Below are 26,866 nucleotides of genomic sequence, written 5' to 3' on the forward strand. Positions count from 1 at the left end.
ATGGCACTAGGGAATTTAAACCTTACCATTTTGTAAGAATCTTCCTAAAGGCAATATATAAGAAAGTGACATTGTTCAGACCTAAGATAAGCTGTCAAGACAGAAAATCTTATTTGCCAAATATACTTTGAGTTTGGGTAATCCATTTTAGATTGGCTGTGTTACCCTGTTTGCAGAAAAGGTTTAATCAGGATTAGAGACAAATGAAAAATTAACTTCTGTCTGATGTCCTTTGAAGGTACTGAAATTCCACAGGTAGGGGTAATTTTTTATTTTCTTCTTGCCCTATTTTATTTTTTACAAAAATAATTCTGTTTCTTTAAGGTCATAATCATGCAGTTGAATAATGAAGTTAAGTTAAGACTGGAAATGTGGGAAGATTATGGGAATTTGGAATTAAGTCCAGTGTTCATTTGAAATTAATGAAACTTATAACTGCTGTTGGAAAGCAATTACAGGTATTAAACTCCAGGAAGAATAAATGAAAGTTAAAAAATATTTACCTGTGATTTTAAAAAGCTGAATCATATAGTTTAATCAAGGATAGTGAATGCCATGTCTTTAAATATCGGATGCAGTCCACTGACAAAGAATTGGGACAGTAAAGGTGATTATATGGAAGAGCATGTATGTGCTTCTTAGAAGTATAATGGTTTTTTAACAGAAACAGTGGAAGCCTTCTTTGTCACTTGAGGCCTTTAGAAAGAATTAATCAGTAGAGAATTAATGATGTGAAATTCAGCACCTAAATCTGATTATCTATTTCCATGAGTAATTTAAATGAACATCTGCCAGTATTGCTCTGAAAGTCTCGTGCCATCTTTGTGTTTTTCATTTCCTTTGTGCCACCAAGACTATGTGTGGTTGTGCAGTGAATTGACTCTGGGAGCATGTTTGAATTAAAACTATTATGTTGTTGTTGGTAGTCTTAATCACACCTTGCCCCTTTCCTTTCTCAGGCTTGTTATACAGAGGTGGGGATGGATAGCTGGTGAGGAAAGAGTTGTGCACTATTCTTTTGGCAAGAGCATCAGCTTAAATTGAATCTACGGTACGAATATCTTGATCTATTTGTATTTCCTCCTCATTTCTATAAAATGTTTCTGGAGAGCTGTACCCAGTCCTCTCTGTAATATAAGCCCAAAAAACTTAAGTAAGAATTGTTTGCGTGTGTTACCTGCTGTGGCACATGTAATTTGGTTCTCTACTGGGAAGTACTAAATGTTGTCTTAACATACTTCTTTATGAAGGCAGTATTTGATACACACTGTGTTTGATACTGCTGTACAGAGAAGCTTGCTGTTCATCTGGGAAGAAATCAGTGAGCTTTTCTGATGTGAGGACAGAGAGAAAATAATGTGCCACATATACTCTCCCTGAATCAAAACCTTATACGTGACAATCTAAGATACCTCCAGAATTTAGGTACAAGGTATGGCAACCATGAGAATCCAGCAAGATACGTGAGGATTTTATATCTGTTTTGACTCCTCATGCAGCCAAAACTGTATTAATAGCACTCGTTTTTGCCATGAAGTTTCTGGAGTCTCCTTCTGCTAGCAGTGGAAACCAGCTGATGTTATACTGAGCCTTCCAGGAAAAGTGAATGGAAAGAATTGATGGATAAGTGTGTAAGTGAAGAACATCTGAAAATACGTGCGTAAGACTTCAAGCAAGTACTGCCTCTGGTTCTTGGCAAAGTGCATTGCCACTCTTTATCCTTCTCCCCTCAGTCTAAGATCAGGTTGCGGATCCAGCAGGGAGTGTTTCTGAGGCCTTGGGAAGAGAAAGGAGCAAGCCGAGCTGTGCTGGCATGAGAGTCAGTGAGCATCAATCACCGGAGAGAAGCAGCCTGGAGAGGGTGTTTCAGGGTCACAGAATGGGCCATGAGGGTAGTTTGTGGATTAAAAGGCTGCTGATACCAGTAGGAAAAACATTCTATTAAATGTTCATAACTAAGAATGAAAGCTGCTTCAGACAGGGAAAAGTTAATTTAAAATGTGACATCTCATTTGTGAATGGTAGTCAGACAAAAATAATGCTTCAAGGTGCTGCATGTGTTTATACATTCATGTGTTTTCAGGAGATTGTAAATTAATGCAGATTTTTTGGTTTTTTTTCTGTATTATTTACAGTTGTTTGTGTGCTTTAGGTACTATATAAAGATAAATGAAAAGGGTAGTAAATGTTGCAAAAAAAGAAATTGAAGTATATACAAATGATGCTACAAATGATGACAAATTGGAAACCTTCAGAGCTGGAGTAGAAGCTCAGTAAGAACTGCTTTACAGTGAAATGGTTAGATTTTATTAAATTTTTTAATAAAAGCCAGGACATTGCTAAGTTGATGTTCCCACAGAAATGCCAGCATTTGCCTCTGAAGAAAAAGAAATAGCGTGAAATACTTTTTAAAGCTTCAGCTCTACACACCAATATTAAATCTCTTTAAATGTTAATGAAAACTGTCTGCTGTTGAAAGTGATTTGAATCAGTATTCATTTGTTATAATAGAGCAGTGACTTCAATTCTTTGCAGATATAAATGAGTGTAATTTGAGACTTGTATCCATTTACTTCTGCAAAGGGTTTGACCATGTACCTGTTACAAAATAAAGATAAAAATAATTGAGCATATTTTTACTCTTTGGTTTGCAGGCGTGGCAATGGCAGATTCTGCACGGTAGAGTTCATGGCAAGTATTTGTCTAATATAAGCCAAGCAAGACGCACATACAAGCTTAAGGTAAATCAGTCTTTCTTAGTTGCGCTTCTTTGAAATAAAATATAAATTATTATACGTAAGCATTTTGCAAATACAGAATTTCAGGCCTACTCAGAATTTTGCATCCAGATTGATTCTGATCCTTCAAAACTGGGACACCTCAAAATTATTTTCTTCTGAAACTGGCAGTAAATGCTGGAAACGGCCATGTGCAATGTGTCCTCTTTTAGTATTTCAGGTGTGATAATACAGAATAGTGATTGCATTTGAGGATCTTTTTTCTCTGCATTTGAATCTATTCCCTTTTGTACAATCAGAAGAAAGGTATGTAAGTACCTTGAATTTTTAACACAGAGCTATGCAAACTGTGTCTGTCTAAATATTGCACAGGGATGATTTTCCCATCAAGACTTTTTTACTTTACTTTTAATGATAGGTAAGTGAAAGTGTTAGTCTTGTGGCTGAGATGGATGAGGTTGTTAAAGTTCAGCTAAAGTTCAATTGCTTCTAGGTAGGAAGTAGGTTCCTACTAGGTTAAGGAGTGGGTTCAGTGGTTAAACTGAAAATATTGTTTCTGTTCACTAAACCTCAATCTTCTACTCAAAAGAAGATATAAAACTGCTACATTTGATAGGTCTTGCTGCGGTGTGTACAGCAGCAAAACATGAATGCATGTTTTCTAAGTATTTTGGATCTTCATTCAAAAGGTAGATGATATATTGCTTTTGTTTTGTATTTGTAACTCGTGATATATTTTCAAAGTCCCTTAATGCCATAATCTGGATGGAGATAGCAAGCTTAAATCTTTTGTTGGTGAGATTCTTTGGGTTTTATTAACAGACAGATGTTTTATGGACATTTTTTTGTGAAGTTGTTTACTAGGTTTTCAACTGAGATGCAACTACTGTAACAGCGTGATGATATTTTCTTATTCAATACACTCTGTCACTGGTTCTCAAAATACTTTTTCACAAAATAAAAAAGATTATAATATTGTACAAACGGAAACTCTTTAGTACCAAAAAGTGACTTGTCAAATGCTATTTAACCCATAGTTAATAATATAACTGATACCTTCTAAGTTCCAGTCTCATGTTTTCAACAGTAGATCACAGGATTGTTTTGCATTCTTAAAGTGTGTCTCTTGACCCTCTCATTATGGGTTGTAAGGCTTAATGATCGGTCTTGGGAACGTTTGGGCTGTAATTGCTGACTGGGCATGGAACAGACATTGCAAATATGGGCAGCGTGCCAAATGTTAAGTATTTTATGATGTCCTGGTTAGAAGAACTTGAAACATAGCATTTTAAATGTTTTCCTCTCTTTTCTTTTTGTCTTAATCTGCAGTAGTCCCAAAAACGTGCACCTCTTCTATTCTTCAGTCTGTTCTTACGTTAAAAAAAACTTACATTCTTATAGTGGAACATACTGTTGTGAGTAATTCAACTGGTCTACTTGCTAACTGTACAGATTGCCCGCTAACCTGTATGCCTGATAGTATTTGTGCTGGCAGCACTGGGGAAAACAGTACTCAACAGCTCTGTCTGCAAAAATGAAGTGAGCAGGCAATGAAGTAATTGGGAGCTGTGGCCTCGCAGTGAACACGTGGCTCCTGGTGCTGTGAGGTTTGGGTGGTGTAAAGGTTGCAGTAGAAGGGCATTTCTCTGATAAGAAAGTAGGGCTGCTTCTGTGGTGAGGTTTTTATACTGCAAGAGTTTCTCCTCACTTATCTCTCTTGTCTTGCTTCCTCGTAAGTAAGAGTTACTAGAAAGTGACACTTTCTGTGGGTTGTGGCCTAAGCTGTATAGTAATTGAAACTTATCTGATTTGTATAGACCTCTCTGTTCATACTCTGACTAGTGCACTTGCTCCGTCACTCTGCGATGAATTGTTATGTCCCTCCTTTACTTCCTTCAAAGAAATAGTTCTTTTTATATTTTCAAATTTTTGTTATTGGTCATATTGGTACTTAAAAATACGTAAATCTGCAGCGAGCCCAGACTGAATGCTGATTTATGTGAGAGACTGTTGACGCCAGGATGTATCTGAGGTTGAGCTGTGTGGTCTGTTAGCCTCTTTAATTGCCATTGGTAACCTGGACATCCCATAAACATTAGTTCCTGGAAAGTGTAATGAGAAATCAGAACAAACTAGTCTAGACAAGTGGTAACTGTGACAGTAATGTCATTGATCAGAATCCATTAAATGATCTGGTATTCTCTTAGATGGTCCTGGGTGCTGGTGAGACTGAAGTTTTGTATCAAAAGTAGTATCAAAGCAACATCCCTAGATTTATTGGGCTCATATCCACTGTCTAGTACTTAGTGGCTAGAGCCACTTGTTTTCATTACCAGCTGTAATTCTATTTATATTATATTGCATATCAGAAGTTACAAGTGTTCATCAGTGAGAGTATATTTTGTCACTTAGATCTGCCAGGGCTAAGTATTAAATCGAAGTGTTAAACCTTTGTTTTTCTACATGGAGTTGTCAGGTGGTGTCCTAGTTCCTCCCAGCTTGGTAAGGGAGTTGAAAGTGACATCTGTACTCGGATGCAGCACTTCAGTCAGGGGGCAACTTCAGGAAAAATCTTAGCAAAAGCTGTGATGTCTCAATTTATGCCTGTTAAGTGTTTTGCTGATCCCACTAAGAGCCTACACTCATGCAACTATGAAAACAGTTGGCTGTCAGCATCTAATGCTGGGCTGGGGAGGATCTAATTTGCACAAGAGCTTTCTGCCACGTCAGTTAATTACAGAAATGGCCGTGTTGCATTGGTTGCACACATTGTATACCTTGATCTGGCGTATCCAAGTACCAATTTCTTCTGAGAAAAAACACAGTTGTCAGATTCTTTGGCCTTTGATTCAAGTTTGTCTCATGTATAAACTTGGATAAATGATTGTGTATTTATGTTCTGCATGCAATTAAATGAACCATTATAGAACAATTTATGATTTAAGAACATTCTCCCAGGCTTTCTGCAGGTGGTTGTCAGATTTGCTGCTTGTTTTTTGAAGTTTTTATTGTTTTGGATTTTGCCTTTGATTCAATGAGGTGTATATTTTTCCCAAAGGTGTCCAAGAGTTATGGGCTCCTCTGACTATGTTAGCTGCACTTTTGGTTCCTTTGAAGTTTTAAATTAATTCATTAGAGTGAATTAATGGCTACATGTGTGAAGGGAATATTTTCTTTTTAACATAAAAAAGATGTTTATATAGATATTCTTAAGCATTTACAAGATAAATAAATTGTGTATTTCATTTTTTCTGGAAGCTGATTATCAAAGGAGCAAAACTTAGCATATATGACAATTTTCATAGGGTTTAAATATCTGGCAAAAAATTGGTTTAAAAGAAACAGAAGAAAAAAACTGTATGTTTTGAAGGCAGGTCTGTTAGGAGGAATCTGAGACCATTTTTTTGACCATAAACAAATATCTTGTAATTAAACTTCAGAAAGCAAAGGAATGTGGGTGAGGTGGAAGGAGGTGTCCTCAGGTAATGTATTTGCCTGACTCACTAGTTGGAGCTTCATAATTCAGAATGCTGTTGTGAAACAGAACAAAAATAAATATGTAAAGTGTTCCCTGAACAATAGTCAGTTTTCAGTAATATTCTAGAAAATATAAATTCATAATTTTGAAAATGCACATTTCAAATAACTGAGTTGTGTTTGTCAGGATTCATGATTGATTTTTATTGTTCTTAACAACTATTATAAGAAAATTAATTTTGTTCTTGTGTTTAGGATTCTTTTTTGCTTTAGAGGCTATGGTACTTTAATAAATCAATTGAACAAATAGAAAGAAATTAGAACAATTGAAAATTACTACAAAATAGCAATTGAAAATTTTTGAGATCTCCCTTTGGAAAAGAAGGCATGAGACATGATGACGTGTATATTACATGAGACAAGTATATTACAAGGCAAGTTAGAAGAGGATATGGATCACTTATTCTCATTTATTAAAAAATATAGAACAAAGGTTATAAAGGGGCCTGCAAAGTAGCAAAAATGTGGGAGCACAGATAGCTTTGTGTAATTTACAAAAAAAAAAGGAAAGCCATTCCACAACTAAAAAAATCCAAAGTTTGTAGTTGTGGGTCAATTACTGAGTTTGCAAAAAGAGAACTGTGAATCATGGAGTAGCATCCCTTATTCAGGTGCTAGTACAGAAAATTTGTATGGTTTCTGGTTGATAATTCACTTAAGATGTAGAAATCACATTTTTATCTTGAGTTGTTAATTCTTTGTGGTCTTTGTGTTCCCTGATTCGATGCATTTCCATTTATGCAGTCTTACATTTGAGTTCCCACCTGCAGGTTCATGGTCATCTGTTAAGGCTGCAGCTGTCAAAATAATGTGATACAGGAGTTTAGGACTGTGGGTACTGCTGTTGGTAACTGCTTCTGTTGTGATAGTCAAAAAGCCAGACAGGTAGGATAAGTCCACTGAATGTTATTAGGTAGTTTTAAGACTTCTGTTTTCAGCCGTGTTGCATTGCAGTCCTCTCTTTTGCCCCCTCTAATCTACTCTGTATTCTTGAAATATGCAACTTCGGGTTTGAGTCTAATGAGGGTAGTCAGCACCTCATGATGACTTCTGTTTTTAGAAATATGCTTTACTTTCACAGTCCTCAGTGCTTTTTAAGATGGAGTTCATGTTGTAGTGATTGTTGCTATCCGATTTTAACTCCGGAGTTCTCAATATCTGTTTTTTCCTTATCTTTTAGACTGAAGACTGGAACGGCTAGAGGGAGGTGCATAGCTGCAGGTATGAACCAACTACTGTTTGTATCCCTCATTTGTGTATTGGAGCTTCCTTTCAAATGTTTAGAGAGAAGTTGTTTTTACATTCAGTGATGAAAGCAGTCATTTTCCACTGCAGTGAGCAGTGCTCCCTGAACCTTAAACTCTGCAGTTTCCTGCCTTTGTACTGCTAAAGGGGGTTGGGAGTGTTAACGGTTTAGTACTGTTAGTACCAAGTCAATAGACATCTTTAACTCCATCTGTCATTTAATAACTTTAGAAACATAACTGCAAAGTAGAAATGCATGTCTTCTTAGTAATTTCTTGACCAGAGCAAATCTACAGTATTCTGTAGTGCATGAAACCCTAAAGTGTAATAACTCCTCTAGGCTGAGACAAATCTGATTATGTGCAGCAGAACAGGAACTAAGTCTAGTGTGAAAATGCTTGGATCCAAATGCAAGGATCTTCTAGTGCAATTTTCTTAATGCTAGAAGTTCAGTAAGGATATAGTTTCACGTGACAGCTGAGACAATTGTCCCTTCCTTTCTTACTGAGTTTCCAGACCTGTGTCCTTTGGTTACGCTTGGTTCTCATGGTAGTGTGCGTAGTAGACTAAGTCAGCTTGACAACCCAATAAACAGCTCTTCTGTGATCATGTTGTTATTTTCCCGGTTTAGGAATTTGGAATGATTTACTGTGTGGTCAGAGAAGTACCACAAGAATAGATCAGACTGTTTGGAACTGTGTACCCTAAGAGTTTCAGTTCACTTCTGAGGACAGTTGACCTGTAACTGCTGTGTTAAGTAACACTGTCATGCTCAAGTGTGGTGATTTTTGCTTTTCTGGTGAATCATCTCTGCCATGACAGAAAGATTATGTGCTTTGGTCTGGACAACCAGGGAGAGTTGAATTTTTATATTGTCTTGAGGAAACGGTTGTTTTCTACTGTGGACAGACATTTGCTACAGTTTGCATAAATACATTGGAAAGGATTTAGTTATGTCTATATCAGAAAGAAAAACAAATTTGTCTTTAAAGTGCAGGATATCCTGCCTCTCTATATGTTGCTCATCAGGGTAGAAAGATCTAAAACTGGTTTAAGAAATCCAGGAACACCTTCATTTTTTAGAGAATTGGTGATTGACCTCTGTGTTTGGAAGTACCAGTTTGAGGGCAGTTGTCTCCAGGCATTGTGTGTGTTGCAGAATGCTCAGCTTCTTTCCTACATGACTGGTGCCTTGTACTTTGCCCTTCCTGCTCCTTTGCAGCTCCATTAGGACCATACAGAAGATTGGAAAGAGAAAATACTGGTCCTTGTTTGTGGGTTTTGTCTGAAGAGTTTGTATCTTTTGAGACAGACTAGTCTGATTAGGCCTAGTTTTTCAAACTCATGGGATTCTGCCAGTTGCAAAACACAGGTCCAGAATCCATAGATCTGGATTACTTAAATAACGAAATAATCAGATTATTTAGATAGCAAAGTAATCACAAAGTTTCTGGTTGATGAAAACAAGTCACTTCTATTTGCTGCAAGATCCATGATTTCCAGCAAAATAAAGTTGAGTTCATCTATCTAAATGTGAACATAGAAAGGTCTCCAGTTGAAAGAGAATGGAGTCTTGAACATCTGATAATGGTATATAAAATTGTTTGTGTACATTTGTTTACATTTCATACCCAGTATGAAATGCCTCTTATAATGATTAACTCTTACAGAGATATATCAGAATAAAACTGATAGCATTCTGCTCCTGGTCTGGTACAGAGAAAAAAATTGAGGAGGGATCAGCTTTGCTTCGAGATAAGGAATCAATCAGCCTTTGAAATAGCACTTGATTTTGTTCCCCAGTTTTCTTGTAGATACTGTCTTGAACCAGAAAAGTTTTTGAGCAGAGAGTTTACTCAGAGATTCAGGATTTTTTCTTGTGTTTGGGCATTTATATGCCACACTTTGCCAAATCAGATTAAACAGATATTCTGTCAAATAATATTGCCCTACAAGTCCTTATGAGCACTGACAGTTTCAAGACTGAGGAGCTCCTACGTTTGTATTGACTCTTGTCATATCCACATTTACCATGCTGATATTCTGCTGGAGGACAAAAATGCCTTTGTACTATGAATAGAGAGCACTGTAGGGTTCATATTATTTTACTGTCCTGCTCCTCCTCAAGGATCATCCTGTTGTTTTCCTGAAGGTAAGCTCTAATGAAAACTCCATTGACACATTTGTAAACATGTTGTATAATGAAGGATAGCACCTTACCTGTTTTTACTTGAAACATGTATGTGCAGAAATTTTATTTGAACAGACCCGAGCTCCTTCCAAAGTGGAAGTCTTTCACATGGAGATAAAAATGGGCAGCAAAAAATGCAGATTAAGTGATAGTCATAGAATCTTTAAGGTTGGAAAAGACCCTTAAGGTCATAGTCCAACCATTAACATAACACTGCCAAGTCTGCCCTTAAACCTATCCCCAAGCATCTACACATCTTTGCTTGCATTCTCAGGGATACATACATATCCCATTCCCATCTCTACTCTCCTCATGGACAATACTGGTGCTATGCCTTTGCAGCCTCATGCCAAGAGCCATGACTTACTGTGTTCCAAGGTGGTGTTCTACGTAGTAATTGTTATTGCAGCGATTACTGTTCTAACTCCCTAGTGTGCTCTCTTGGAGAGCCCCCGGCCGGGTTACATTTGAACTTTCTTCTGATAACATGCAACAAAAAGCTGTACTTTGGATAAAATTAAATGAGAGAAATAGTGACTTTTTGTAATATAATATTAACTGCATCTGGTACTATTAGTAGAAACAATTTGAGATTAAAGGCTTGTGTGGCTGTTCTGATGGCTGCAAAGGACAATGAAACATGTTGCTTTTAGTCCAAAAGGTCTCTTGAAACTTAACAGAAGAAGAAAAAAGACTTTATCAGAAAAAATTTTAAACAGATCTGACTGCTATTCTAGACATTTTAGTAAGGAGAGTAATAGTATGCAGTTTGTTCCTTTAAGATAACACATAACATGTCTTAAGGAAAAAGGTAACTCTGGCCAGTTCTTACTTTAAGGTTTTTTACTTTACATGTGCACAAGGTGTGTTGCTTGCAAAAAACTTTCAGGCATTTTTGATTCACTGAGGTTCTCCTGTAGGTTAATATAACAATCTTTGTACATGGTTTTGTCCTGGAATTGTTTAGCAGGTTCTGTAGTCTCCCCTGGGCCCGATACGCAATTCTCTGTGTAAATGCAGTTGCTTTGCCCATTGTAATGGATCATGACATGTTTGGGCTGAAGACAAGCAGACTGTTCAGAGCTTTCCAGGACCTAGTGGATTTCCAGCTCCTTCAGAGGAATAACTTCTGTCTCTCTTTCAGAAAACTACCTTAAAAATCTGGTAAATAGCGCAGAGATGGCAAAATGTTTGTTTCCAATGCATCTTTTTGACTAAGTACAGAGCTGCAGACTCCTATAATATGGGAAAGGATAGCAGAATTCAGTCTTATCTGAAACCAGATTTCTAGGTCTTGTGTTTGTATTTACAAAGGAAAAAGGTTCAAAGATAATCAAAGATAATAAGTTTTCTCTTTCATGGAATTGCTTGCAGGATTGTTTCTTGCACAAAAAGATAAAATAGCTGAAGATGAAACTTCTGGCCAGTCTTAGAAAAGGTCATTTCTGTAAGCTCAGAGGCAACATTTGGGGAGAGAAAGAGGACAGACACTGTAAGTGGCATCTGTACCTAACCTGCAGGGCAAGATTGCTTCCAAACCCTATGTTCTTACTCTTTTCTACTGAAGATTTAAGCCTCGTAGTGCAAGTCTGATTTGCCATCTCTATTTCTGTGTGTCTCAGAATCTGAATTCAGTCAATAAACAAAGAGTGCAAGGAGAAAACTTTCAAATCTTGCTGCTGCCTTAAATATTCCATCCTGTCGCCTTTTAGTGTTTCCCTGTCATCCAGAGGGTAGAAATGCATGTCCTCACTTCTTATACTCATTTCCTGCCTTGTCTTCTGTTGTGTGTCATACAGCTGCCTTTATTTCCTCTTACTATTGTTGTGACAAGCCACTTTTCCTACTTTCTCAAGAAGTTTTTTCTGTCTACAGTGCCAAAGTGTCTACATGGCATTAAGGCCTCTTAGGTACTTAAGGTTTTCATAGTTTGTCTCTTGCAAAATGCAAGCATTATTATGTTCTAGCACTGTGATTATAAAAACTCAAAATGCTTCTCAAACTATGTCTGGTGGAATCTTGGCATATTTTTAAAAACCCCACAATTTTAGACTGAAATTTTCTTTTGCATACCTTCCTGTAAACCTTAAGCAGTACCTGAAATTAGACATTTCACATCTATACACGCGCACAAAAAAAAGGCAATCCACAACCTACAGGTAAGGATAAAAGGATTTAATTTTTTTACTTGTGTTTGTTATTGTTGTTTTTAATGTACTGGTATGAGGGGAAGAAACCTATACACATCTGCTTTAAAAGCAATTGCTGTGGATACATCAATGCTTCTTCCTAATATCAATTATTAACTATAAAATGTCTTGCAAAGAGATACTTGAATTTCTTTGGAAGTTTTGTCTTTGTGTAAGAAAAAAATTAAATAGATACAGGTTCTTGAAATAATAGTTGTGTTACACCTCAAAATAATGCTTTGAAGGCTATCAGCTTGCATATTGCTCGTTGACAATAGGGTAATGAGAAACTTTATGGTTGGAGATGGGGTGGTTTAGGTCACTGTCAGGAGGTGGTCTCATGGGCCAGTCTATTCCATTTTTTTTTTCTCTCTTTGGTCCTGCCTGTGCAAGCCTTTTTCAGATCATCACTGAAGTAGCAGACACAGCTGCAGTGGGTCAAGCACTGGGTTAGCAACCTCATGCTGCTGTGTTAGCTGGCAGCTGTGCACTAAGAAAGTAAACCTCAGGGTAGCATTGTGCAGCTGTTCTGCCCTAGAAAAGCAGATCATTGTCTACAGAGCTGTGGGTTGCTCACATCACAAAATTCCACTACCCACAGCCCCGTCAAGATATTCACAGCACACTCCTACATCCCCTCTCAGGCAAGCAGATGAAGAGGAAATGTATCAGAGGCGATGAGAGGAAAATTGAACAAGTTTGTAGGCCACTGCCTTAAACGTTGTAAACTTTATTCATATGCTACAAGAGGGTCTTAGGACTGATAACTCAGCTTCTTCCATGTCTTTTTAGATGTCCTGTTGGTAGCAGTAACTGACAGAGCTGGACCTAGTTGTGGTTTGTTTCTGGGGGTTTTTTTGGCTTCTTGGATTTGAACAGATGTTGTAACCTGTTTCCTGGTAGATAAGCTCTCATATTGCAGAGCTACCGTCTGCCATTTGGTGTAAGTTGTCCTCAGGAGCGAGCCAGATATTGAGCATGTCACAGATTGAATTTGTTCCTCAGTTATGTGATGGCATACTGAAAGCAATTGCAAGGCATTTTAAAAAGGAGGTAAAGTGTATAAACTGGTTGTTATCTGTGCTGTCATGTTTCCTGAAGTCCAGATGTATGGGGTTTTGGTTTTTGTTTCTTGTGTAGTTTGGAGGGGGAGGGAGGAGGGGTGTTGAGGGTTTAGTATTACACCAATAATAGCTGAGCACTTTTAATTAGCATTTACCTAACATGTATAGTTCAGTTCTTGAGTAACTTTAACAGGACAACTCTTCTTTTTTTTTACATAGTATTTTTTTATTTTGTCCCAACACAAATGCATAGGCATACTCCTGCTCTTTGACATGTTCCAGACCTATCTTCACCGTTTGCAGTGGCTGATAACCTATAGTGTTTGTTTTCACCACAAAACTGACTCGGTGATCTCTCGGCCTCTCTGGTTTTAGCTCAGAAGAACCCAAACTATTGTGGTTTGTCTAGTGGCCTCTGATGGGTCCCTTCCAAGTACTTGTCCAATTTGTTTTTCCACGCATATAAGCTTATTGCATCTGCACTATCCTGCCAAGGAGTTTCAAGAATCTACTCCCCTGTGTATGAAGTACCATCTACTTTCCTCCTCAGAGGACAGATGCTGTTGTATCAGTCACTGAGGTTTTGCTTTCTTAGCTGTGATTTGTAAATTGATTTGGAGCTACAAACTGCCTAAGAAGGTAATAGCCACACACAAGCTTTTACAAGGTTTTGCATTCACATGGATTCACTTCATGGCTTGTTGTTTGAAGTAAAAGCAAGAGGGACACCCAGACTGTGCAGACAAATAATAAATATATGGTAGTCAAAGCAGAACTGTTTGGCATCACAGTGATACCAGTACCACCAGTATGCCAGTACCAGAAGGGAGCCTACAAGAAAGATGGAGAGACTATTTATAAGAGCATGTAGTGACAGGACAAGGGGAAATGGCTTCAAACTGAAAGAGAATAGGATAGATTAGATGTTAGGAAGAAATTCTTTACTGTGAGGGTGGTGAGACACTGAAACAGGCTGCCCAGAGAAGTTGTGGATGCCCCATCCTTGCAAGTGTTCAAGGCCAGTTTGCATGGGGTCCTGAGCAACCTGATATAGTGAAAGGGGTCCCTGCCCATGGCAGAGGGCATTGGAACTAAATGATCTTTAAGGTCCCTTCCAACCCAAACCACTGTATGATTCTATGCTCTCAATGAAGTTCGTCTCCATGAGGAAGGCAGCCTTAGAGAACATGGTGCCAGTTATACACTCTGTTGGTTAGGTAAACCCAGAACCGAAAGGCGTCTTTCAGGAGTTGGCTTCATGATTAAAAACTATTGTCCCTAAACTTGAAAATCTGCCAACAGGTCATTCTGGTCGCATTATCTCCTTATGCTTTCCACTGCACAACAAGCAACATGTTGTCCTCTTTAGTATATATGCCCCAACTCTCCAAGCTGACCCTGCCGAAAAAGATAAATTTTATACCAACCTGCGCTGCCTTACCCAAAAGGTTCCCGCAGATGATAAGATCGTTATCCTTGGTGATTTCAAAGCCAGAGTAGGAAAGAACTTTGAAGCCTGGAAAGGAGTATTAGGCGAGCATGGTTTTGGAAAGTGCGACGATAATGGACGCCTTCTGCTAGAATTCTGTGTGGAGCAACAGCTCACCAACACTCTTTCAGCAGAAAAATAGTCTGAAGAAAACCTGGATGCATCCTAGATCTAAGCTTTGGCACCTCATTGAGTATGTCTTGGTGTGACAGAGGGATGTTTGCGATGTTCATCATACCCACACGATGCCTAGTGCAGAATGCCAAACAGATCATCGACTTGTGCGCTGTAAAGTTAACTTCAACCTTAAGTTCAAACTTAAAAGGGGTGGTATTCCAAGGAGGAGACTCCAAGTTAACAATCTTCAAACAGCTACAGTGAGAGACAGATTCCAGGCAAATCCTAAAACTAGGCTCGAAAATCATTCCATAGATCCCTCTTCTGAAACACTTTAGCAACATATTAAAAATAGCATCCTGCAGTCCTCTGAAGAATCCTTAGGGTTCAAGAAGAACAAGGACTGGTTTGATGAAAATAATCAAGAGATCCAGGAATTGTTGAGGAAGAAGAGAACTGATCACCAAGCACACCTTGCTCAGCCATCTTGTCATGTAAGAAAAGCAGCCTTTTGTCTTGCATGCAGCAAGCTCCAACAGAAACTCCGTGACATCCAGAACAAGTGGTGGATCAATCCAGCAGAAAAAATTCAATTATGCGCAGACACGGGTGATCACAGAGGTTTCTATGAGGCCCTGAAAACAGCACACGGGCCTACATACGAGGTCCAAAGCCCTCTACTCAGCACAGATGGTCAAATGCTTCTCACAGATAAAATCTCCATTCTGATTCGATGGTCTGAACACTTTCAGACTCTTTTCAATACTAGCTGCGTAGTTCAAGACTCAGCAATTCAGTACATTACACAAGAACCGGTGACGAATTAATTGGATATTGCCCCTACTATGGAGAAACCCTTAAGGCCATACAGCAGGTGAAAACTGGCAAGGCAGCTGGAGTTGATGGAATTCCACCTGAAGTCTGGAAGCATGGGGGCCTTGAACTCCATGCTAAATTTCACGAATTTGTGGTGCGCTGTTGGGAACTAGGCAAACTACCATCAGACCTTTGTGATGCGGTCATCATCACTTTGTACAAAAAGAAGGGAGATAAATCAGACTGTTCAAATTACTGAGGTATTACTCTGCTCAACTTTGCTGGCAAAATCCTGACAAGAATACTTTTGAACAGACTAATACCTGCTATAGTAGAAGAACTTCTACCTGAAAGCCAATGTGGTTTCAGAGCCAACAGGAGTACCACAGACATGGTATTTGTTCTGAGACAACTGCAAGAGAAGTGTAGAGAACAGAACAAAGGTCTCTATGTAACCTTTGTCAACCTCACCAAGGCTTTCGATACTGTGAGCAGAAGAGGTCTGTGGCAGATTTTGGAACGTTTAGGTTGTCCCCCCAAGTTCCTTAAAACGATCATCTCGCTTCATGAGGATCAGCGTGGCCAAGTCAGATATGGTGATGCACTTTCTGAGCCCTTTCTAATGGTGTGAAACAAGGCTGGTTCTTGCACCAACCCTATTCACAGTCTTTTTCAGCATGATGCTCCAAAGGGCCACAGCAGACCTCAATGATGAAGATGGTATCTACATTCGATATTGTACTGATGGAAGCCTATTCAACCTAAGGCGACTGAAGACCTTATTCAACCTAAGGCGCCCACACCAAGACCTTAAATCATCTTGTCCGTGAGCTGCTTTATGCTGACGCCGCCGCCCTTGTCACTCACACAGAAGTAGCTCCGCAGCGTTTAACATCCTGCTTTGCTGACACTGCTGAGCTTTTTGGGCTGGAAGTCAGCTTAAAGAAGACAGAAGTGTCCTATCAACCTGCACCTCAGGAAGTCTTCCATCATCCCCATATCACCATTGGCGAATCAGAGTTCAAATCAGTCCAACAGTTTAATTACCTAGGGAGCCTCATCTCCTCGGATGGTAAGATTGACGGAGAGACAGACAACAGGTTAGCAAAGGTATATAGAGCTTTTGGAAAACTCCATAAAAGAGCCTGGTGAAATAAACACCTGAAGAAAAGTACAAAGATCGGTGTTTACAGAGCCATTGTGCTGTCAACTCTTTTATATGGATCCAAATCATGGGTCATCTACCGCCACCCCCTGCGACTCCTAGAACGCTTCCATTAGTGCTTCCTTCGTTCAATCCTAAACACCCACTGGTCAGATTATGTGACTAATACGTCTGTTCTAGAACAGGCAGCAGTTATGACTATTGAGGCCATGTTGCTGAGAACACAGCTGCGCTGGGCAGGGCATGTCTCAAGGATAAAGGACTACCACCTCCCCAAGATCATGCTCTGTGGTGAACTTGCCGCCGGCTGCCGCAAGAGAGCAGCCCCGGAGAAAAGATACAAGGACTCCCTGAAACAACATCTCAGCCTTGGCCTTATTGATCATTGTCACTGGTCTACTCTGGCCCTCAATCAGGAGGTCTAAAGACGCACTGTAACACTGCTGCTTCTTTTGAGAACGCACGCAGGATCACTCTTGAGGTGAAAAGACAACGCAGAAAGAACCGTGTCTTGTCGATACCACCTAAGGAGTCTTTCTGCTGTGCCTTTTGCAACCAGACTTGTCTATCTCGCATTGGCCTTTTTAGCCACCAGCGCGCTTGTAGCAAATGTGGGTAGAGTCCTTCCCCAATCTTCATTCGTGAAGCCCAGCTATGATAATAAAGATTCCTTCTTGAAAACGTTGATTCCACTGTTCACATTCAAATAAATTTGGCAGACCAATAAATGTATTGAACTGCCACACTGGACATAGTCTGTTTTTTTGTTTCCTTCTGTTAGTGCCTAGTACTACGTGCACTAAGCAAATGGGTCTAAAATCTTAAAAATTATTGATTAGTCTGTGTTTAAAGATGAGGTTAGTTAGTTGTTCCTTCCTAATATTAGCTAGAAGGTGGTGGTTCTTACATGCAGTATTTTGAGTCAGATGGTCCATCAGTTAAAAAAATGTAGTTGGTATATATGTGCAGTAAATAGATGTGGAAAAATATGTTCCTGCAAGCATCCAGTTGTGTTCAAACCTTATCAAGCTTTGACAGGATTACAGAAGTCACCACCACTAAATATTTATCTATGAATTTAGTTAAAGGTGTTCCCTCTTAAGTTTCCATTTGCCTTAGCCAATCTGCTTTACTCATTTGAACATAGGAAACTGCAACTGTTTTGTGAATTGTGGGGCAATAGACTGTTTGAAGTGAATGTTGCATAGCAGGAAGAACAGAAGTAGAGCTTTCAAAAGAAGCATATGCATTCGAGGAAGCCCATAGACAATTCAAAAGAAAATTTACCTGTATGTGTTTCTTGTCTATCTTTTTATAAACTCCACTATTTAGAATTAATTAGAATAATAAATTTGTTCACTTCAGTATAAAGATTTGTCTCCTTTTTCTAGAAAAATAATTCCCTAATTTTACAAAATAAATTTTGTATGATTTGCTTTTGTCATTTGTCTTTACTATAAAAAAAGGTACATTTAGTTGTTCTTTCATTTTCCCTAAGAGTACTTGGGCAGAGAAAACATCCTTTAAACCAGAGGGATAGGTGACTTGCTGTTTGATCTGCTGGCAGAGAGCTGGGAGTCCTGGGGATTCCCCAGTCAGACAAAAGTTCATAATTCATTCCTTTTGAGCTTTCGCAGAATTAATTGAAGTAGAAGCTACAGAACTTCATTCACAAGCCAGAGAAATAGGTCAAGAATTTATTGATTTACCTCAATTTTTTTCCCCAGAAATATTTTGAGGAAGGGGAAGGAAAAAAAAGCTTATAGTAAAATCTATTTTTAGAATTAAATTTACTAACCTAATTGGTAAAAATTTATCTAGGTCTAGATCTCATTTATCTGCTCTCAGATAAATGTGTACAAGAGAGCACTATGAAACTGTGCCATTTCCAAGGTAAAGGCAATTTTCTTTCTCTCCTACCAATTTTCTCTACCCGGAAACTTCTAGAAAAGTTCATATAAATAAAAATATTTTTCAGTTAATTGAATCTGAATTATGGGCAGCCCAAAAACTTCATGTATTTTGATGGTAAATTCAACGTTCTGAATGTGTCAGATTTGTGTACCCACAATGCATAATGGTGAAAGAGATTGGCAGAGGAAGAAACTGCACTTTTGGCAACTAGGTAAGTGGCTTTTTTGTACCCAGCAAGGCACGAGGAGACAGTTTGGATTTCAACACAGGCAGAAAACAGTCTGACCACATGCCTACACGATCAAAAATGGAACAACAAAATATTGACAAGTAGTTAGTGTATTTTGATGCATGTAACCTAGGAGTTATCTGTTTAAAAACAAAATTGCAATTCAGCAGCACTGTAGGAATCTGGATATGCACAGATAATACAAGGGGAAGTTTATTCTAGGACCTGTCTCCTTCAGAGCTTCACAGTGTCTGATTTCCCCATAGCCTACATCCTTTCCCATAGTTTGCTCTCACCATCCCAGTAGTCCCTCAGCTTCAAATTTGAGTATGCTGTCTGAGATTCAGATTGTATAAAATAAAAGACTGTATTATCTTCAGCTTTCAGAATTAATTGTTCATTAGAACTAGGCTTTCTTAGGAAAGAAAATATGATGCAGGATTTTTGGTTTTGTGCCCCAGGATGTAATATAATTCTGTAAACGTAAAAGCAAAACCTTTCAGCATTTGTACTTTGCAATCTCTGAGGAGCACCTGTAGTGATACATTCTACAGCATCATCTAGGGCTTTAGAAGTGTAAAAAAGTGAGATCTAATATTTAGTACGTAGAAGTTTTTTAATGTACGTATTGTCAGATGAGCACCACATTTAAATGTGTAGCTACAGTTCATAGAGCTTGGAATTTCAGACATTGTTTCCATTATCCTTTGAATAGAAATAGTCAAAGAATGGATCTGGAAGCCAGCAGGAATTTGACATCTGAGCAAAAAATAAGTGTGTTTAGCTCTTATTTTTCTTTCTTTGTGAGCAGTGGTTAGGATTACTTTTGCACTTTTTTTTAATTTAAAGAAAGGCTGCATCCTCATTTAATTCTTATTTCTGTGCAATAGTGAAATACTATCTTTTTCCACTCTTTTCACAATGAAGTTATTTTCACAGATGAAGTCCATAATTATTTTAATTCACTATCTTGAAGCCTTCAACTAAATAATGTTAAAACAAACCTGTTTATACACTAGTGGTTCATCACTGAAGTTGCCACCGTTGCTTCAGAAGTACGGCACCCTGAGGCACTGACTCTTGACTAACATACTTTCAGATATTTATTCACCATTCTAATATTGATTCTTCCTTTCCACCAAACTGTGCCTGTTACTTTGCAGTTTTGTTTTATCAGAACAAGCAGATAGAACTTTGACTGTGAGGAGCAGAGATGTGGGAAAGGGTGGGCACAGGTTCAAATCATAATGATGTAGTGATTTTTTTTCAGTAAACTGATCAATCCCAGTAACTTTTTTAAAACCCATTTTCTAGAGTTGCCATCATTATCTTTCATCAAACCTACAGTGAGCATGGCTGCTGGGGCACTTTACTGGTTGCTGAAAAAAGCTAACGATGACTGGAAGACCAGAAGGAATGAATTCTGGTCTTCATGGGTAGGGCCAGAATTTACAGTGTCGGTCTATAGATTTATGTGATCAATGGCATGAACCCCACCCTATCATCTGCTGTTCTAATTATGTAAATATGAGGTGTTTTTCTCTACAGGCTCTTTATTTAGAGAAATGCGCAAAGTGGGCTCTGGTCTCAATATACCATTTCAATATGATGTGTTTTATGCAACATGGCACTTTTCGAGTGGGAAGCCCATAATACATGTTGAGAGGTAGATTGAACAATTTAGTTTACTGAAAGCTAAAAAATTGACCCATACTCCCTAGTGCCTATTTGCATGCTCTTAAAAATGGTGCTTAGCATGTAGCTTACACCTTTTTCGTTACAGAATAAGTTTTCTTGCATTTACCACATAGTAAGAGCATGTATGAAGTAGTTACTGTTGAATATCTGATGTGTGAGAAATTCGTGTCCTCTTATTTTGCAGTAACATGCATGCCTCTTTGTATTATAAGACCTAATCCTTTTTAGTAACCTTTTAATTAACCTCACTGTAGGCAAAAGATCAGCAATGTTCTTGTTTTTCCGAGGTTGGAAATGTTATTTATGAAAAAATAATTGACATACTGTAACTGTGCAAACTTAAATAAAGCTGTATATTTTGACTGGCCAGTCAAAATAACTGCAAATACATGGCTGCAGTCATTAACAAACAAGAAAGACATGATCACAGCTGTTCCAGCATACAGTCTTTGATGCTCTAAGGGTTTATTTTGTGGTTATTGACCATATATAAGGCTTATCTGGATTCACAGTTGACTCTGATTAATCATTCTTACTGGAGTGCTCAGACACACCCAGCTGCCTCTGCAGCACTCACTCTCTGCAATCAAATATTTCTGCATCTCACAGTGCATCCCTTTTTATCCACATTATCTCCCCATTACAGATTTAAAAAGAAGTCTGTATTGCGTGTATAAATACACCTCACATTTCCTTGATCAACATGTCATTCCTGTTTTAATGATGAAGCAGCTGAGGTGTTCTGATTAGTGTTTTCAAAGATTATAAAACAGTTCTCACAAATCGTTGTGGTTTTTCCCTTACTTTATCATCTATAGGCTCTGTATATCTCTTATTTTATAGATGCATGACGGACAAAGTATTGTTTCTAGAACAATATATTTTTTACTCCTATAAAAAGAGGAGTCAGTTTTTATGTGGTTGTTAAGAAATTTTTGAGTAATCATATCTTATTAGCTTTGATTTTTTTTGCAGATTTAGAGAAACATTTTACTTGGCATTTTTTGCCATAGAATTTAAGAGAGTGTCAGTAATAGAGCACAAGATGAAGAGAGTGAGATCAGCTATTGAAAATGTTTATGGTGAAGGAGCCTCTTGACTTTGTAGCTTAATATTGCTAAAATGGGAAGTGTCTGTCTGAACCTCAAGGCCTTGGACTGCCATTTTGGGAGACAAGGAGTTAGCTGGGGATGGAAAGACTGGAGTTTGTATTCTTTCTGCTCTGTTAGCCATTGCTATCTTCATGGATCTGACACTCTGTTTATCTGACAGTGCACTCAGTACTGCTTCGCCAGGGAAAATTGCACAAAACAAGCCTAGTGCATCAGCATTTTCATTGTGTATTAAGCTGAGCCTCCCTTCACATGGTCACATCCCCTTTTTAATCTGGGATTCCATGTCCCTTTCCCAGTCCAGCCTGTTTCTGTGGTGTCTATTGCTGGTCTCCCTGAGCTTCTGTTTCTGTGGTTTGAGTGTTTTTTGTGTGGCTGAGTGTTAAGACCTGCAGGACTTTTGGAAGTGGCGTTGTTTGGGGGTTAGGCAATACACTGCTTTAGTGTTAGTAGTTTGTCATAGACTGAGGTGATGGCTGCGTTCAAGTTGGATTTCCTCCCAGAGATGATGGTGGACCATTGCTCCTTGAATGCAAGCCCTGTGTAAGTATTTTATCTTCGCGCCTAAGTTGTAACTAAAATGATAGTTAGAATTGCTGTCTCTAAAGCCTTTGCAGTCTTATGAACTCCACTTGGGGCAGGGGGCCTGGGAGAGCCTGCAGTTTGTTTTCTTGAAGAAATCCTAGTGGTCATTGACAATTGATGTTGGTTTCTAAGGGGGAAAAATGGTCTGATAATTGTGGGAATACGGGCTAAGGAGGAATAAAGCTGTTTGGTGGTATTGTTTATGGTATGCTACAGGTGCTGATATTATTGATTATATAAAATTGATTATTTAAATCAGTTGTTGGAGAGAACAGTTACTGTTCTTCCCTATTAATGACTCCAGACTAAACCTTTTAATTAGGAGTGAAATAATTCTTGAATACTGCTGAGGTCATATTAAGAGTTGCCCAGTTAACAGGAGCCATGCTATGCTCTTGAAGCTATGCATGGCATAGAAGGTAACGCTGAAAATTATTATTGGAAGAGGGTAAAATATTTACAGTTGTTTTCAACTGAAGTGAAAAGAGGTAGCTTACATCTCTGTAAAAGGTATTGTTTGCCTTGGCAATTTGAAGGGGTACTGACCCTTTCTGAGTGGAAAGGTGGAGTGGAGCGAAAGGATTTGTGATGATACCCTTCCCTTCTGGTAAGAAGCTTTGTTGTTTCTGAGGTCTGTTCATACAACTATAAAATTATGAGCTTTCCCTGGCATCAGTTTTTCCTTTGGCTCTGAACAGCAGCATATTGAGGGAAAAATTAAGTAAACATTACCTGGTTTGGATTTTTTTTAAATTCTATTCAGAGGGAATATGGTTTCAGATGGACAGTGAGAGGAATGCTGTTTACTGTCATGTGCAGTTATTAAGCTATTCAAACTATCTTCAAAGGAAAAAACAGAGATGAAGTGAGCTGACTACTCTGGAAGAAGGCCACCTGTATTCTTCAACAAAGAGTTTGGGGGCGGGGGGCATCATTGTATAGTTATTGTTCCACTCCCCATGTCCTTTCTAGATTATGCAGGGATTGGTCAGCAATTTTAACCTACTAATCACTATAGCTACAATAGGGTGTCATTACAGTTAGTCTTCCACAGAGATAGGTCCTCTGGTATACCAAGCTGTGACTACTGATAGATAACAAGACCTCATATTGCACTTAACAAATAATGAGGAGTCAATACAGAGAGCAGTGTATGACTGTCAGCTAGCTGGGTGGAGCATAACACAAGTTTTGTTAATAGAGTGTAAACTGTTCTATGGCTACATATAATGCCTTGAAACCTATTGAAGATTTCCATACTCAAAACTTCTCTGTTGTTGTAGTCTAAGTGACTTTTTTTCTGTATTAACCTCCTGCCATTACTCAACCTGATTGTTTGTGACTGACTGGGTTGTCCAATCCCAACCTATTCATGTACAATTTTAGCCTGCTTTTTTGCCAATTATTGTTGAAAACTCCTTAGGTTCACAGAGGTATTGCCTTGTAAACCTGTAAAGAAACTTTTAATCTAGTCAGTTGTATCTGTTTCTCTCTTTAAATATGGATCTTCACCTTGGGAAACAGTTACAGTTAGTAACATATAAAACCATTTTTAAAATGTTATCCTCTCATTTTCAGTGGTTACTGATAACTTCAGTGGTTCCCGAATAGGCTTGCGTTTAGATTCCTTTCTGTTCTGGTTTTTTTTCTATAAAATTTTACGTGGTTGAACTAGTGATATTTTTCAGTTATCTCAGCACATTTATATCTTGAATCCCAGGTGTTGACTACATTATAGAGACAAAGTTTTAAACAGCTGTGTAGAGTGTGTTTGATTTCCAAGTACGCAGATTGCTAATGAATGTGAATATTCTCCTGTGTGCAGTACTGGGAATGTGCAAGAGTCTCTCTTTGTGTGTAAATTTTAATCATATACATTTATATATGTGTAGAAATATTTTTTTTATCTTGCTGTAAGCAAGATATCTGTGGAAGATATAAACCAGAAATTCCTTCTTGTTTTTCATAGCTCAAAGAAAATGAATGGCACACTGGATCACCCAGACCAACCTGATCTAGATGCTATCAAGATGTTTGTGGGTCAAGTCCCACGGAGCTGGTGTGAGAAGGATCTAAGAGAACTTTTTGAACAGTATGGTGCTGTCTATGAAATCAATGTCTTGAGGGACAGGAGCCAAAACCCTCCTCAAAGCAAAGGTGAGAACTTCTGTGCTTTTCATGTGACACTTGGGGTTTCAGCCAGTTTCACATAGTTGCAGTCATAGCTGTTTGCTTATTCAGAGATCCCTGTTTGTTGGAGCTCTGTGTGACCAGGTGTGCATGCATGCCTGAGCTTTATAGCCTTTAAGTGTGTTTGTCTAATTATACTTGAACTGTGATCTTCAGCTGAGCTGAAGAAAATTATAATTTATTTTTTTTTAGAGCTCAGTAGCGATGAGGATACTTGAGGAGTATGGATTATAATTGCAAAGCAGAACATCAAATTAATACTCTGTTGCTCCACAGCATTGTGATGGAATAGATTTTGCATTGGAAGGATGGAAGTGGGATTTGCAATTTCTGTACAGCATGTCAAGATTTGGTGTTCTTTCCCAGCTAGCATTTTGTTTTAATTGCAGGGTGCTGTTTTGTTACATTTTATACCCGTAAAGCTGCACTAGAAGCACAGAATGCTCTTCACAACATGAAGATCCTCCCAGGGGTAAGAACGGAGTCCTGCTTTCTGCATAACTCTGTCTTGCTTTTCTGAGCTCCAGGACCACTGAAGTACAAACACATGTTATCATACCCTCAAATAATGTTTTAAAACAACTATTCAAAGGATCAGTGTCATGAGATTTATATGATAACAGATCTTAAGGGAATTTTGGAGCATTTAGGAGAATAATATGGTAGTGAAGTGGGTGGGCATGGCTTTTATAATACTGTCTGAGGAGGAATGATGATATGTAATTAGGAAAACCTTTCTTCTAGGAATTTATGTAATGTTACATATGCACCTCTAGAGGCAATTTAGACTATAATATCTTCCACAATTCTTATGGGATGTATTTCATATAATATGAAGTGAATGTAGTAGGATTAAATAATCTTTTTTACATTTCAGATGCACCATCCTATCCAGATGAAACCAGCTGACAGTGAAAAGAGTAATGGTAAGCTTTACTAAAGTCTGAGTTTGGTGGCGTTATTTGTGCTAATTGGGAAGCTTGAGGATTTCCCTTTTGTTAAACAGCTTTTGGTGAAGTCTTGAATTGGAGACCTGATTTTTTAAAAGAAAAATATGAAAAGAGAAAGGTATGTTTTGAATATAGTAGGTAGTGTGACTGATGTCTCCAAAATTCCATGACTCAGAGTATCTCCCACTGCTGCTGCTTGTGGTAGAACCATGTTGTCAGTTAGGGAAACATCCAGTGAGTTCTTCTTTGTGCTAAGGTGGTTTAAATCTTTGTTGGGGACGTGGACAGTGGGATTGAGTGCACCCTCAGCAAGCTTATGGATGACGTCATGCTGAGTGCTGTGGTTGATACCCTAGAGGGGAAGGATGCCATCCAGAGGAACCTTGACAGGCTGGAGAGGTGGGCCTGTGAGAACCTCATGAAGTTCAAAAGGCCAAGTTTGCAAGGTCCTGCAAACATGGATACAGGCTGGGTGATAAGTGGATTGAGACCAGTCCTGAGGAGAAGGACTAGGGGGTATTTTTGGATGAAAAGCTGAATATAAACTAGCAGCATGCACTTGCAGCCCAGCCAGCCAGCCATATTCTGGGCTGCATCAAAAGAAGGGCTAGCAGGTCAAGGAATGTGATTTTCCTACTCTACTCCACTGTTACGAGATCCTACCTGTAGTACTGCATCTAGCTCTGGGACCCCCAGCATAAGACATGGACCAGCTCAAGCATGTCCACGGGAGGGCCGTCAGGATGATCAGAGGGCTGGAGCATCTCCCCTGTGAGGATGGGCTGAGAGAGTTGGGGTTGTTCAGCCTGGAGAAGACACCTTCTAGCAATCTTACAGTAGCTAAAGGAGGCCTACGAGAAGGACAGGGAGGAATTGTTTATCCAGGAGTCTAGTGATAGCACAGGGGATAACAGTATTAAACTGAAACAGATTTAGATTTAGATTAGATATTAGGAAGAAATTATTTACTGTGAGGATGGTGAGACACTGGAACAGGTTGCCTAGAGTAGCTGTGGATGCCCCATCCCTGGAAGTGTTCAAGACCTGGCTGGATGGGGCTTTTAGCCTGGTCTAGTGGAAGGCATCCCTGACTGTGGCAGGGACTTAGAACTAGATAATCTTTAAGGTCCTTTCCAACCCAAACTATACTATGATTCTATGAAATCTAGAAGTGCTTTTTCAAGTGCTTGTCCAGTTTGGAGCAAGGCCTCAAAGCCTTTGAAGGAAGTTTGTTGCAGCTAGGGTGGGAATCAAAACTACTTCTTGTAGTATACAAGGTTGAGAATTAACAACAGTTCAGTAGAGAAGAAAAACTGAATATTTCTGCACACTGGCCACTTCAGATGGATTAAGAATTGAGCATCCACCACTGGGTAAATGATCATTTAGTCATGCATTTTCATTTTGAGTTTATATACATACATATATGCATGTTCAAATATATGTGTATCTATGTATACTGCTGCAACATAAGCAAATAAAGTGTTTAGCATCTTGTAGTTTCAGCCTTCCTAGGCTTGGCTGAATTTTATTTTCTTCATTTGCAGTAGTTTCTATAAGATTAGTGTTGCATCATGGAGAAGATAATCCTTGTTTCAGAAAGCTTAGGTCTTAAGATAATTGAAAGCAGACGATGG

The 26,866-nt window shown here is 38.6% G+C and overlaps 1 protein-coding gene across 28 annotated transcripts in view; it reads left to right on the plus strand.

The window, feature by feature from the left end:
* The window catches only part of CELF1 (CUGBP Elav-like family member 1), a 60,503-nt gene that overhangs the window by 8,886 nt on the left and 24,751 nt on the right, over positions 1 to 26,866 (plus strand). For 10 of the 28 annotated variants that reach the window (XM_064657849.1, XM_064657850.1, XM_064657848.1 and 7 more), the window contains exons 2-4: positions 24,059 to 24,246; positions 24,669 to 24,751; positions 25,157 to 25,205. In XM_064657849.1, coding sequence (XP_064513919.1) covers positions 24,069 to 24,246; positions 24,669 to 24,751; positions 25,157 to 25,205 — 310 coding nt within the window. In that variant the 5' untranslated portion in view covers positions 24,059 to 24,068. Of the gene's footprint in view, positions 1 to 2,654; positions 2,742 to 7,454; positions 7,497 to 21,961; positions 22,048 to 24,058; positions 24,247 to 24,668; positions 24,752 to 25,156; positions 25,206 to 26,866 lie in introns of those variants that run through there. The other 18 variants (XM_064657851.1, XM_064657852.1, XM_064657853.1 and 15 more) reach the window with 5 other exon arrangements.

The sequence above is a fragment of the Pseudopipra pipra genome, chromosome 6 (genome assembly GCF_036250125.1).
Source record: "Pseudopipra pipra isolate bDixPip1 chromosome 6, bDixPip1.hap1, whole genome shotgun sequence".
NCBI lineage: Eukaryota > Metazoa > Chordata > Aves > Passeriformes > Pipridae > Pseudopipra > Pseudopipra pipra.